General features: G+C 40.2%; 1 protein-coding gene across 1 annotated transcript in view; it reads left to right on the top strand.

The window, feature by feature from the left end:
• The window catches only part of LOC117551047 (inositol 1,4,5-trisphosphate receptor type 1-like), a 64,831-nt gene extending 50,441 nt beyond the window's left edge, over window positions 1-14,390 (top strand). The window contains 11 exon segments of the mRNA XM_034223714.1: window positions 836-958; window positions 3,496-3,671; window positions 5,521-5,685; window positions 6,106-6,295; window positions 6,415-6,507; window positions 7,994-8,091; window positions 8,093-8,134; window positions 9,262-9,427; window positions 11,399-11,559; window positions 12,382-12,543; window positions 13,060-14,390. Coding sequence (XP_034079605.1) covers window positions 836-958; window positions 3,496-3,671; window positions 5,521-5,685; window positions 6,106-6,295; window positions 6,415-6,507; window positions 7,994-8,091; window positions 8,093-8,134; window positions 9,262-9,427; window positions 11,399-11,559; window positions 12,382-12,543; window positions 13,060-13,146 — 1,463 coding nt within the window. The 3' untranslated portion in view covers window positions 13,147-14,390.
• The last annotated feature ends 259 nt before the right edge of the window (window positions 14,391-14,649 follow it).

Below are 14,649 nucleotides of genomic sequence, written 5' to 3' on the forward strand. Positions count from 1 at the left end.
ACACACACACCCACTCAGTCACAGTTCTAATTCAGATATGAGACTGCATAACCCACACAAAGCTATATTTTGTCTCTCACTCAGAACAGGGGATGGACAGAGAAAAGTCCCTGCATCTGTTTCTCTTTTCCACTAATGCCAAATAATTGAAAATGTTCTATTAAAAGTTAGACTGTCAAAGGTCAAAGTTACTTGAGTTTCTTCTTTATTTGAGCTTTATTATACTATGAACATTTGCACATGCTTTATTAAGAATGGTGGCTGTTTGAAGTTCTGTCTAGTACTCCCTATGTCATTTTTGTCAAAGTACTGCCCATGCCCTTAAAATCTTGTTCACGCATTTTCAAGATTCAAGGCTTTTATTGTCATTCGTACATAGCTACAGTGTAGTTATGTCGATTAAAATCTTAGGTCCCAGGCTCCACCAACAGTGCAACACAATAAACCAGATAAAAAAGTAAATACAATAAAATAGAATAGAAGTATTGCCATAAGAGTCTATATACAAGTGATACATAATTAGTGAGTTGCAAACCGGTGAATGTTATGGATGTTCTTAGTTCAGGTGTTTAAAAGTCTTATGGCCTGTGGGTGATGATCCATTTTAAAGTGCTGCAACAATTAGTCATTTAAACTGTTAAAACTCAGTTGAAACATTTATCATCATTACAAATATTATCAAATCCTGGTGTGTTTATTTTGAAGATTTGCTGCTTAAAATATACTTTGCTTTGGACTGGTGATTGGGCAAAACAAGCAATCTGATGTTTTGGGGATTTTTGAATTGAAGTGACCAAATGTAAGAGAAATGTTCTACTTTCTCTCTTCTGCTCAGCCCAACCCGTGCTGTACTGGTGCTCCCGGAACATGTCGGTGTGGAGCAACGTTTCCTTCAACCTGGCTGTGCTCATGAACCTGCTGGTCTGCTTCTTCTACCCCCTGGAGGGGATACATGCAGGTCAGTCGCAAATGAGAAGAAATCTGACCGTGAGATCAAGCTTTTTAATACTGAGCCCGGACCCTGCTGACATCCTGTCATTAATACATCTGTAAGATCTCACTCCACATCTCCAGACTTTATCATTTTGAATAATATGTACGCTCTTTTTCTGTGAATTGTAATTCAGCTTAGTCCTCGTCCTTTTTGGTGCATATGAAACCTTTACTGTTTCTATAGTGAATCATGTTGTGCATGCAGATGTTGTATTGATGCTTCTTAGATAGAAGCTTATTTGAATGTATTGCACTCAGACTGTTTTTGAAACCAGGGTCAGACAAAGGTGATGCGCTCAACAATGCAAAACAGGAAGAACAAGGGCTTGCTGACTTGTTGTTCTGCTGCAAAAAGGCTATGATCTTTTTCAGCCTGCTTTTTTAAAGATCTGAGGTTTCCTACAGTGATATTTAAAAATTGGAGCATTAATTTCTATGAAAATCTAAGTCGTGAATATACATCCAGTGATTAGAAAGTAAGGAGTTGTAAAGTCATGTTACATGATGAAGTCACACAAAAATAAAGTTTTAGACGAGCTGACTCTCAGTCCAGCAGTCTCAGCATTGACCCACTAATCCCTTGTTTACAAACAATGCTCTAAATACCTGACTAGGATTAGGAGCAGGATCTGAGAATCTCTCTCCTTTTGTGTACACACACACACACACACACACACACAAAGGAGCACTCCGTGTCATTTTCAGTCGTGCAAACAAAGCTTGCATTGGATCAGGTGATTCAAATACATGGACATACATCATGTGTTCATACTTCAAACAAGGCAAGCTACTCAGCGAATAGAAATCCTCCTCAGTGATGTTTTCCTTTTCTGTCTGTTGGTTTGTTCGTCCCTTCTAAGAGTGTGTCGTGATCAAAAGTATGCACATTTGAATCTATGAGATTAAGAATGCAATCTAAGACATCATAAAACAACTAATGTCTCCTTTACCTACATCTCATATTAGTTCTTTACGAACCCAGATACAAAAAATGAACCCATGTATATTGTTATTATATTTGTATAACACATGGTTAGTAAAATTAGGGAGTCTAGCCTGCAGGTCATTTCTAAAGGGCCATAAAAGACTCCTTTTTCAAGTGTCAGTCTGTACATGTGGCACCTTTAAGGTCAGTTGTATTGATTTTCTAGTAAATTACAAAAAATACATAACAGAGTAAAAAAAGTAAGACTAAATATGATATTCAGTAATTCATACAATCATATGTTTTACTTTGTGACAAAAGAACAATTACATGTTGTCTTTAGTTATTGAGTGCACATCATGAGTAAAGGCTGACTGCTCCCGCTCTTCCCTGGAACTCTTTCTGTGTGCAAAACATCATCACGTGAGACTCCAGCATACCTTTGGCCTGCTTTTACAGGCACTTTTACGGCTTTGGGCCCCTGCCCTCTCTCTCTCTCTCTCTCTCTCTCTCTCTCTCTCTCTCTCCTCTCTCCTCTCTCTCTCTCTCTCTCTCTCTCTCTCTCTGTCTCTCACACTCACACTCACACTCACACTCTCACACACACTGGTGTCCACCCTCCTTTGCTCAGAGCTTTAGACTGAGTGTAATAAGAACAGGAGATACAGGGCAGGGTTCTCTGACTGTATTCATGGCTGACTGCCATTGGACGTAGTGCCTCCTCAACTGTGGATTGTACAGATGTTCACGCACAATCATTAAACTGAAGTGCATGGTAGCTACAGAGCCCCTTTTGAATCTGCCACATCACCGGAGCCGCGTGTTGCTCCCTGCTCGCTTCCTCATGAATCTTTCAGCTGAGGTATTTTTAGAGATCGCTGTTATGTAAGTGGCACCTGTCATGTGATCTCCACATCGATTGGGAGGGAGAGCAATTTAGAGGAAGGGAGAGAGGGAAGGAGACAGAGTTAAGCAAGGTGGGAGGAGAGGAGAGTTCCCTTACCCGCAGTACTCCCCTTCTGCTTTCTCATCATCTTTCTGTCTTGTATTAATCCTTGAAGTTATGCTTTATTTGTACGTCTTCTTTCACCGTTTCCTCTTGATGTCCTTCTACCTTTCTAACATTATTACACAGTTGTGTTTTTCTGTTACTCAAAATGTGCTTACAAACATACAGACTTGCACACATGTTAGCTTTATGTTTTAATAAAGGGATGGTGAGTAGAAGGGGCAGCAGGTTGGGTGTGTCCCTGCTTTAGGCCTGTTCAACCTGGTTGAGTGTTTTAGCCTGAGTGATATTCTGCCACATGAAACCCCTTTCACTAATCCTGGATTCACCCTGAGATAATTTGGAAGCTTCAGGTAGGCTCTCACTAAAGCTTAAAACACACATACATCAAAAAGTATGTCATATACTTTTTGGGTGTTATACAACTGGCTCTCTTTCAGTACAAAGTCTCACTAATGAAGGCCTGAGGCCTGCCTGAGAGGCAGAACTTGCCTTCAAATACAGCACTTTTAGCAAGTCTCCTTAATGGCTTTCATTTGCATTATTACATACATTTATTTCTGAGCAGGTATGCTGGATCCCCACCTGTCTGCGCTGCTGTGGATGGGAGTCTTTGCCACCATGGTCATTGTGATCATCATGCCCCAACCGCTGGGCATCCGTGCCCTCGTCATCATCACAATCCTCCGTCTCATCTTCTCTGTTGGCCTGGAGCCAACACTCTTCCTTCTGGGTGCCTTCAATGTGAGTATTCTAAAGGGTCTCTTTAGCAACTTAGCAGTTACCCAGCTTCTGAGTGATCCATTGCTGACATTTTGTTTTGCAATCCCAATATGTTTAAAACAGAAATGTAATTGTGTAAAGCTGAAACAATAAATGGGTTATGTATGTATTAATCAAACCAAAAAACATCACAGAGCGGAGCTGAACACACACACACACACACACACACACACACACACACACACACATCATGCGCCCCGGTGACAGGACATCTCCTTCATAAAACGAGGGGGAATACTCTGGTAGTTCGATGTGTGTATAGGTGTGTGTGGTTAAACGTAGCAGCCTCGATCTCTATTCAGCTGTTCTAATGAAGGGAAACGCAGTGAAGTAAACAGTAAAAGGCACAGGTCTTTGCAGCTGGTGCTGCTCTTCTCAGATTCTGCTGGGTTACACGTTACTGCCTCCAGTGCCCTGTACGACGAAGCCAGTTCAACAGACCCTGGATATGTTTGATTTACCCGGCTTAACTAACCCTAACAAACGCGATGTCGATAAGCGGTCCTACGAAGCTGGTTATCAACTCAGCAAATCAACCAGGGTTTCTCTGTCCGGCTGAGAGCGCGTTCACGTGAAAGGGACGGGTTACCATACATTTGACCAATCACAAACATGGAGACGCGTGCTGACAGCGCAGCGTCATACTTCATGAATGAATAGTGTAAATAGCAAATCCTGCTTCGTAGTACAGGCCACTGGTGCCGCAGAGATTTCATAAAGTGAAGGAGGTTTTCCTTCTATAGAACAGCTGTGGGCAGCAGATACTGTGAGTCACGGACAGGAATCCCTCAATTTAAATAAAACGAGGCCACGCTTTATTAACTCGTGCGAACGAGAAAGTAAAACGTGGCCACGTTTTATTTATTTTTCTCTCAATGAACCCTCCAGGGCTCCGTAATTTTGTATGAGCTGACACTTTGACATGTTCTCATCTGTCCAGTGTGTAATAGTGTGTGTTTGTCTGGTTAATAAAAAAAAAAACATTCCCCAAAGAAATGCTAAAAACATACCATCTATTTTCTACTACTTTCAAATACTGAGAAACTTGCACCACACTAGTTCCAGTTCTCCTTTCATCTCTCACTCACGCTGGTCCCCGCTCTGCCTGCGGTGTCGCCCCCTGTCCCTTCAACTTCTCCTTGGCAGAGCCCTGCTGTGCTTTGGGTGTGAAGTGCGTCACTGGACCCAAGAGGGAGTGACACCACCCCTGCACCCGCTAGAGATTTCTAGATGTGCTCTTAAACACATACACACACACACAAAATAAACACACTCATCTTTACTCTCAATCTCTATGTTGACATGTACACAAGAAAGCGATCACATAGAAAATCAGAGAACACGTCACAATGGACTGCAGTAACGCGTTACTCTCTAAAAACTAGTTTATAAGCAACGGACCAAAAGTCGTTTATTTTTAAATAGTGTTATTTTCCTTTTTTATCTTCTCATCTTTTCTATGCCTCTTCCCACTGCTGTCACAGTTATACTTTCCCTGCACTAAGTATAAATCCTGTACATGCACTCTTGTTAAGTGAGCTCATGATCAACAAGTCAGTTTCTTTTTCATGTGGATTCGTGTTAACTGAGTTTCAGTTCATCCCTTTTCCCCCTGAGTCTTGTTTACATGACATTTTGATAAATCAATTACTTATGTTCATGTATACACAGTCAGTGTGTCCTCATTGAGCTTAAAAAAACGACACCCACCATGCTGAATAGTTTTTACCATGCCTGCGCCCCCTTAAGGAAGGCAATCCGTGATTATCCTTTATTCTTGTTATTAAGGAGAGTTGCTTTTGTCTTCCAGGTGTGCAATAAAATCATCTTCCTGATAAGTTTCGTGGGGAACCGAGGAACCTTCACACGAGGCTACAAAGCAATGGTGTTGGACGTTGAGTTCCTCTACCACCTCCTTTACCTCATCATATGCTCTCTGGGGGTGTTTGTCCACGTCTTTTTCTACAGCTTGCTGGTGAGAGACACACACACACCTTGAGAACACACACATTCTAAGAATCCTTTAACACCTTTGCAAACACACACACAGAACTTATTTTATTACAAGATGCTGAAAACTAGTTATGCATGTTAGACAAAAAAACTATTGATTTAGTGTAAAAGCAAAATGTATAAAAGCCACATAATGCTAGCAATGCAAGCATTTAATCCAGCAGACCAATTGATTTCTTGCCACTTGTGCATTTTTGTGTTTTCTCACATTCACAAATACAGGTAAAACTGTATGTAGAATATAGCAGTCTGTAACCTGAATTATTTCTTACATGTTTACAATTTCAGATTTTTCCTTTTGAGAGCCATTAATTAATTTTACAGTTAACAAATTGCAAAATATGTATCGCTTTGAATCGTAACATGTGCTTTGCTCCTGTAGCTGTTCGACCTGGTATACAGAGAAGAGACTTTGCTGAATGTTATCAAGAGTGTGACTCGTAATGGACGCTCCATCGTGCTCACCGCTGTGCTGGCTCTCATCCTGGTCTACCTGTTTTCCATTGTTGGATACATTTTCTTCAAGGACGACTTTATCCTGGAGGTGGATCGTCTCCCCAACACAACTCTGAGTGAGGACAGACTTCTGTCATTTGCCATTTTTACAAACAGTCCTAAAGGAATATTGATTTTAAGTTTTTCATTTTGATCAGACAAGAAAATGTAAGCACTGTCTCTTCCGACTTTCTAGAAAATGGAGCCAGTTTGGCTAGTGAGTTTCTGTCTGCAGGAATGTGTCAGGGAGGGAATGATGAGAACTGCACCACAGAAGCCCCGCAGGAAGGTAATTTATACTGCAACAATGGGTTTAACAGCATGAAGATTGTGTCTTTATCTAAATATTTAAATCCCTAAAAAGCTTTGTTCTTCTGCCAATTTCCTGTGACTAAATTAAAACAACATTCTTACAATATCTACATAGTATCCAATCCCAGTTTAAAGGGTTAATGTTAGTTGCAAAGTTAGAAAAAAGCTTGGGTTTAAGGTTTTTCTAGATTATCCTAGATATTTGAAAATTAGGACAAAATACAAATAACAACCTGGCAAGAATTTAATGAAGACATTGATATGGTGAAATCAGTGAAACTGGAAATCATTTATGTGAATCTTACTTTGCATTGTCAGGCCACAATACCTCCTTTTGTCCTGAAGCATCACACTAATTTACACCTTAATTCATGTGAATCTGACAACTGCCACATAATGGCTATTTCAATTAACACACATTTCCTTGTGACCTCTCCAGCTCTCACGTGATATTCATTTGTGATCCAATTTAATAAAAACAAAGAAAAACAGCATCAGTTTCTTTCCCTTAGACATTAAAAGGATAATCAACACAGTTAGCAGGGATCATGATATGTTGTTTCCTGTCCAACATTTGAATATCTCTTAGGTTATTCTTCAATGACCTACAAACCTTATCGAATTGGATAAATCTTTTAGAAATGTTAATCTTTGTTTTTCTGTTTAGCTCAGAACAACAAGTTCAACCAAGGCCATTTGCACATTTCATCTCAACAAAAACACTTTTGCTTCGACTAACCGCCTTCAAACTGTCCCCCAAAACATGTAAACAAGGTTACAACAGATAAAAGGTTCTGCTACTAAGTCAAGGATATTTAAAAAGTAGTACCTTATTTACACAGAGACATAAAATCCCACTCATACACAGATTACAGATATTTTTGACCTGAGAAAATATCATCAGGCGTCTTTAATAATTTGACGATGCCTGATGAAGGTCTCTGTTGTTGAAATGTTATAAATCATACCTTTCTTCTTCCGTGAAGCAATACAATACGTTTCTTAAGTGGTACTCTTGTGGTAGTCCTCAGGGACTGGTCAGCTTTCTGTCCCCAGAGTCAGAACTAAACATGGTAAAGCAGCGTTCAGTTATTATGCTCCAAATATCTGGAACAAACTCCCAGAAACCTGCAGGTCCGCTGCAACTCTGACTACTTTTAAATCCAGGCTGAAGACTTTTCTTGTTGTCGCTGCTTTTAATTGAACTATTCATATCTTAGACTGCACTGTAACTTTTATCCATGTATTTTTTCTTTGAATGTTTATTTTACTAGCTTTTCTTTTTAATGACTGATTTTAAATGCCATTTTCTTAATGTCTTTCATTTTTTGTAAAGCACTTTGAATTGCCTTGTGTAGAAAAGTGCTATATAAATAAACTTGCCTTACTTTTATGTCATGATATACATTTTATTATAGATGTAATGAATAGATAAGGATTTCCTTTCCTTTTGGCTTCCTTAGATTTGGGGCAGAACATTGAGGTGGAAAGCAGCATGGAGCGGACGTGCGACTCTCTACTAATGTGCATCGTCACTGTGCTGAGTCATGGCTTGAGGAGTGGGGGGGGGGGTCGGGGATGTGCTCCGCAAGCCTTCCAAAGAGGTACATGCTACTCTAATTAGGTGCCTTACTGTGTGTGTGTGTGTTGTGTTGTGTGTGTGTGTGTGTGTGTGTGTGTGTGTGTGTGTGTGTGGTGTGTGTGTGTGTGTGTGTGTGTGTGTGTGTGTGTGTGTGTGTGTGTGTGTGTGTGTGTGTGTGTGTGTGTGTGTGTGTGTGTGTGTGTGTGTGTGTGTGTGTGTGTGTAGTGTGTGTTGTGTGTGTGTGTGTATGTGTGTGTGTGTATGCTGTGTGTGTGTGTGTGTGTGTGTGTGTGTGTGTGTGTGTGTGTGTGTGTGTGTGTGTGTGTGTGTTGTGTGTGATGTGTGTGTGTGTGTGTGTGTGTGTGTGTGTGTGTGTGTGTGGTGTGTGTGTGTGTGTGTGTGTGTTGTGTGTGTGTGTGTGTGTGTGTGTGAATGTGTGTGTGGTGTGTGTGTGTGTGTGTTGGTCGCGAGGTCATGTGACGCTGGCTGAAAACCCCTCACCCCCTGCGCTGAACTTGTTTTTTAACAAAGGTTTCACCAATCTTTCCTTGCAGCTGCTCTGCCTCCGCCTGTTTTGGGAATTGAACATCAAGATAGATTTCCACCGAATACAGGCTCAACCACTAATGATGTCATAAGAGGATGTGAATGTCTTGCTCACGTATGAACAGCATAATGCAACAAGGGCCTGAATATGTGAGACTGCACTCGGCTAGCATTACTTTAAAGATGATTAACTAGAAGTGGAAAATTAATGAATGAAACAATGTACTTACAGCACAGTTTGAAGTCATTGAAGTCCATTGTAGCTCAATTTGCTAATGATTTAAAGTAGAACATCTCTATTTAAACTGTGTCTGACCTAGACAGAAACAGGCTGCATCTGGTTGATCGGCTAAGGTAACAGACCTGTGTTTTTTTGTTTTATATTAACATCCATGATCATTTTCCCCAACATATGTTTATTTATGTAAAGACCTGCCCTTTGGCTCATACATTGAAATGGGACAATCATTTCACTCCTTGTCGATGCTGTACAATCAAAATAAACTAATTATTATGATCTGTTATTCTCTAGTCACTACCTCTAAATAATAATTGTGCAGAAGTTACTGTTTTACTCATTTTTGTTTCCTGTTCCTTTCAAAGGAGCCTCTGTTTGCAGCCAGAGTGATTTACGACCTGCTGTTCTTCTTCATGGTCATCATCATAGTCCTCAACCTCATCTTTGGCGTTATCATCGATACCTTTGCTGACCTGAGGAGTGAAAAACAGAAGAAAGAAGAAGTCCTGAAGACTACCTGCTTTATCTGCGGTAAGACTTCTCTGATCTGTTGATACAATTATTTGTCGGCCTCCTAACTAACAATAGTAACCTCGTGAGTCTGTTCTTACTATATAGTTCCTGCATCTTTTAACTCATATTTAGATATATTCACAATCATCCCAATAATGTGAATTCAGCAAAATCAACCTATTTTGAGTGTTTTGAATCCGAATCCACAAAAATATTCATATTTCCTTTCATCTCTACACATCTAGCTTTTATTATTTTTGGCACAGCTCTCTTTGCCAAGCAGTCAGCATGTTCTGATCCATCCTCTAACTTCCAAGTGCCAGGATTACTTCTGTAATCCTTAGGGCATCCTGTCTGCCTGGTATAGGTCTGTGCTCTGTTGTTGTAATGACTCTATTGCAACATTTCTGTGCGTCATTAGCACTCTTCAACAATTAAACTCGTCTCACTAGGTTACTTTAATTCCCAAATTCCCCTGTCTGAACATTTGATTTCTTGTTGTGATTGTGGTTTGGACTGTATAGGTGCATGGTGTTTTTCTTCACCCCCTACCCTCTCTCCCTCCCCCCTGTTTCACTTAGCTGTTCCAAAGAAGGCTGAGTCATGAGAGCTTCCTGCCACTGCTCTGCTCGCCTCCATAATTCATGTCTGTCTCACACGCACACATTTTCTCCCACTACCTCACACACACTTCATTTTCAAACCATATGTTTGGGCATCTATACTCATTGCCTATTGTGTGACCATCTGCATTTCCTTATATGTACATTATATTTGTGAGTGCCTAAAAAAAGGACACCGTGCTGCTGAGAATGTGACGGACTGTAAAGTACATATGTGTGAGCCCAAGAAGAGTGTGCGTGTTGGGTCAGGCTGTCGGGACAAGTGGTAAACATATGGATGAAAACAGCATTATGTCACCCAGCCAGTCAGCCAGCAGCTCCTCTGACTCACTCGTGTTAAAGAAGGCCAGGCCACATGGGGAGCTGCCGTCTCTATGGTTTCCTGAAGAACCACAAGGGAACGGGAGATGCAGAGATTAGGAGCCGACCTCCGCAGGCTTAAGGGGCTCTCCATCCTCTCCAGCTTGGTTTTATGAGACATCGATCGTTCTCTCAATCTTCTATTAGTTTTAAGGCTTTAAGGTCTGTAGACAATGATTATGATGTGAACCTCCTGCCATGGTTTCATTTGTACCCGTAGCTAAAAATGATTTCTGTTCAGGAAATCAGGCATAAATAATGTCATGTATTTGGATTAAAGTACTCTGTCTTTAAAACACATATTAATTAATTTCACCATAAAGCCTTCTTGATTTTATCATACATTTGTTCACCCTTTTGAGCTTAAAGCAATTCCCTTCCCTTCTCTTTGTTCTGATGAATCAGTGCCTTAACTCTCATTATAATAACCATATTTAGGTATCAACGTTATTGCATCAGTCATATATTATAAAAGTATTATTGTATGCCTACATGTGTACTATCCTGACATTAGCCATATTTCCAGATACTTTTTATTTTGAAATGATTAAAAGACAAGGAAATACAGTTCATGCCCACACAGGATAGAAGAATGCTGTCTGTACAGGGAGGGAACAATGTGACATCTCTCATTTTTGAAGACAGGAAAAGGAATAATAATATCAACAATATTGTTGAAATTTCAAATGAGAGATAAGACTTTTGTTTTATCTCTAATGTGTTCCCCTTAATTGAGCAGATTTGGTGGGCTAAATAGGGAAGCTTACCCAATATGTAATTTGTTCTCTTGTTTCTTTTGTAAATGAGACCTTTACATCAATGACACTTGAATACATGTTTTCATTTACTTTACATATTTTCTTGTCACCTTCACACTTCATCACAAAGTGTCATGTTCCCCTCACCAACGTCAGAAACTGCTACTCTAGAGGCTGGCCATTTTTTTTCTTAAAGCTACTTTTCAAACTTTGTGCCATTAAAACATTTGTTATTCCCCCTTTTACAGGTCTGGAGCGGGACAAGTTTGACAACAAGACGGTGACTTTTGAAGAGCACTTCAAAGAGGAGCACAACATGTGGCACTACCTCTTTTTTATTGTGCTGGTAAAAGTTAAAGACTCCACCGAATACACAGGACCCGAGAGCTACGTGGCTGAGATGATCGAGGTGAATGAAAAGCATTGAAACACTCTCAAACAAACACACACTTTTCAGTGCAGGCCTAATTTGTTTAATGAGATCAGGAGCAACAGGATGGTTGTCTACAGGGAATACAAATAGTAAAAAAACATGTTTTTCAGCACGGAAATGTTTGTCCGGTCCACTAAGTTACTTCACAGCTTGATGCTCTATATTTCGTCCTTGTACATTTTTTATTTGTATAGACATTCTGTGTGCCTGTGCTGCTTCTGTCGATGCTGTTCTGGTGCAGCAATGCAGAATGAATGAACAATCAGATGGGCCTTTACATTTGTGTCACGTTTCTGTTACAGTAAAGATGTTAGGTAATGCTTTGGAGTCAGAATGGTAAACCTGTACAGACATGTCTCACACACCTTTGAACACTAATGTGTTCCTCTTTTCTTATCTCAACTGACAGACATGCCGCTCATCAAATGTAATCACGCAAACAGACTTGTGCAGGCAAACAGGAAGACAGTAGATGACGGTACATGAGTTGCCGTGTAACCCTAAAACTGATCAACGAATGATAAGTAATCGTTGGTCAGTTCGCTGGTATTTCCATTCGTCGTTCAGGATTTGCTTAGTCTAAGATCATTCACTCCCCATTGTTACTCCTGTGGCAATATACCATGCAGGCATATTTCTTCAAAAACAGACTGATGCCATTGTGAAATCAGATTCAAGCCCTTGATTTCCAAACAAGCTCCTGTTTAAAATGACCAATACTTTTTTGACATGACGTAACTTTAACAATTCCTAGTAAATGTACTGAAGTCAGTGGTGTATGTGCTTGGTCGACCACAGGAGCACAACCTGGACTGGTTCCCACGAATGCGAGCCATGTCACTGGTGAGCAGTGATGCAGAGGGGGAGCAAAATGAAATCAGGAACCTGCAGGAGAAGTTGGAGTCCACCATGAGGCTGGTGTGCAACCTGTCAGGACAGCTGACTGAGCTCAAGGAGCAGGTATACAGTGTGACAGTAAATCATGCACTCCCTCAGTTTGTTATACACTAACATTTGAACAGGTTGGCTTTTGTTCAGATTCATTTAGCCTTTGGTAATGTTTTGACAACCTACACCCTAGTACTGTGGTTACTCACAACCACAAAGCTGTTTATACGGGAAAGGCCATTAAGGACTAGTTACATTTTTATAAATATCAATACAATTACCATTACATTACCACCACAATCATTATTTGAGTATAAAATTATTCGGATGTGGCGATCGATACCTCTGTAAATTGAAAGCTCCTTCCAGCAACCAGTTAGCGTAGCTTAGCTTGAAGAATGGGAAATTGCTAGCCTGACTCGTTCCAAAATAAACAAAACGTGCCTACCAACCACCATAAAGCTACCTAATGTAAAAACCCTGTAAAACCACAACATATCAGTTTTTGTCTATTTGACATTTTGCATTGATTTTTATCCATGTCTGCTAATTTGTAGTCAACTACCATTTTTCGTTTTCCCTGTGCAGATGACGGAGCAGAGGAAGCAGAAGCAACGGATTGGTCTTCTTGGTCATCCTCCTCACATGAACATCAATCCCCAGCAGCCTGCCTGAGGGCCCTTGGGGCCAGTTTCACCAGTGCCTGAGCACTCCTGTCAGTGCACGTCATGTTGGACAGGAGAATGCCAAATGATGTCCGTCTTCAGTATGTATTTAGGTCAATGTCTGACTGTATACTTCACCAGAGACTCCTACAATAAGTGTTTCTACAACATGCGTGCTTCTGAGTGTCTGGGTGAAGCGAAAGTTATTTGAGTATGTTACTCGCGGACTGTAGTGTGGATGTGTCTGTGTGGGCGGAGTGTGCTCCAAGTGCCTCGGGACCTGAGAAGTGAGTCCTGTGGGTTTAGGAGATGAAAACACTGAATTCAGCTTTACTACCCCAAATGCCTTCTGCCTTGTATCATACTAAAACCATGCCAAAGGTCAGCCATTGTTCCTGGGGGTGTAATCCTCCCAAGTAGCCTTGTAATGGATGTTTATCATCAGTGGTGCTCCAGCAAACTCATGTCATATGAGGACAAAACCTTCGTGTTTTTAGCATTTAGCTTTTGGCTGATAGGAACATAAATACTTACATAACAGGATTGTCCCAATAACAATTAATAATTTTGGGATATGTATTTTCTATTTTGTATTTGAAATATGGAGACACACAACACTTGTCAACAATCCCGAAGAGGTCAACATATTTTTTGCAAAGTTTCATAATCACTTTCACAATATTTTGCAATCTCAAGTACAACTAGTCTTCATTGAAAGGCTCTTACGATTAGAAAGGCTTCTGAGGAGACATTTATATTTGTTAGGAGTACATACTGACCTCTTAGTAACTTTTCTTCAATTATAAATGTTGATATAGACCCACTGTTGAGAAGGAGCCAATCATGTGACTGCTTCCCTCTGAAGCTGGCTCCATGTTGTACTGTATGAATAGAAGTGATATGAAGTCACATCGTACAGTTGAACCAAATGTATAGGATTTTGGGAGAAATGTTGGTTAAATTAGATATTATTCTCTGCACTGAATTATGTAATCTTCCTTTCATTAATTTAGTCCTAAAGCACTGATATTTTCTGTAGCACGCAAATGATTGTTACGTCACTTTGTAAAGACCCACTAGAGAATGACTGTTTGCGTGTCTGAGCATATGTGAGGGGAAAATAGAGAAATCTAATAGATATCATTTTGGAGTGCTGCTTGACCAAACTGAACTTTTATATTAATAGATGGTTTGTGTCTGAAATGAAACATTCCATTGTTGGAGTCTATTTAAATAAACAAGTGTGCAAAATAATCTGTTGCCGAGTGTGAAAGAGTATCTGCATTGATTTGGAAGTCCAGGCAAAGACCAAAACATAATTGACAATAAAATGCGTCAGTCAGATGAATGAAGAGCTTCACAGGAAATTGATGGAAGATTAAATCTTATCTGTAGTCTACAAATCAGGAATTGTCCTTATCTTATAATGAGGAAATATGTTGGCATGTTGAGCATCAACAGAGGTTGCACAGTTTTAGTTTAACTTGAACTATTTGGATTTTATCACATCACC

The sequence above is a fragment of the Gymnodraco acuticeps genome, unplaced genomic scaffold (assembly GCF_902827175.1).
Source record: "Gymnodraco acuticeps unplaced genomic scaffold, fGymAcu1.1, whole genome shotgun sequence".
In the NCBI taxonomy this organism is placed as follows: domain Eukaryota; kingdom Metazoa; phylum Chordata; class Actinopteri; order Perciformes; family Bathydraconidae; genus Gymnodraco; species Gymnodraco acuticeps.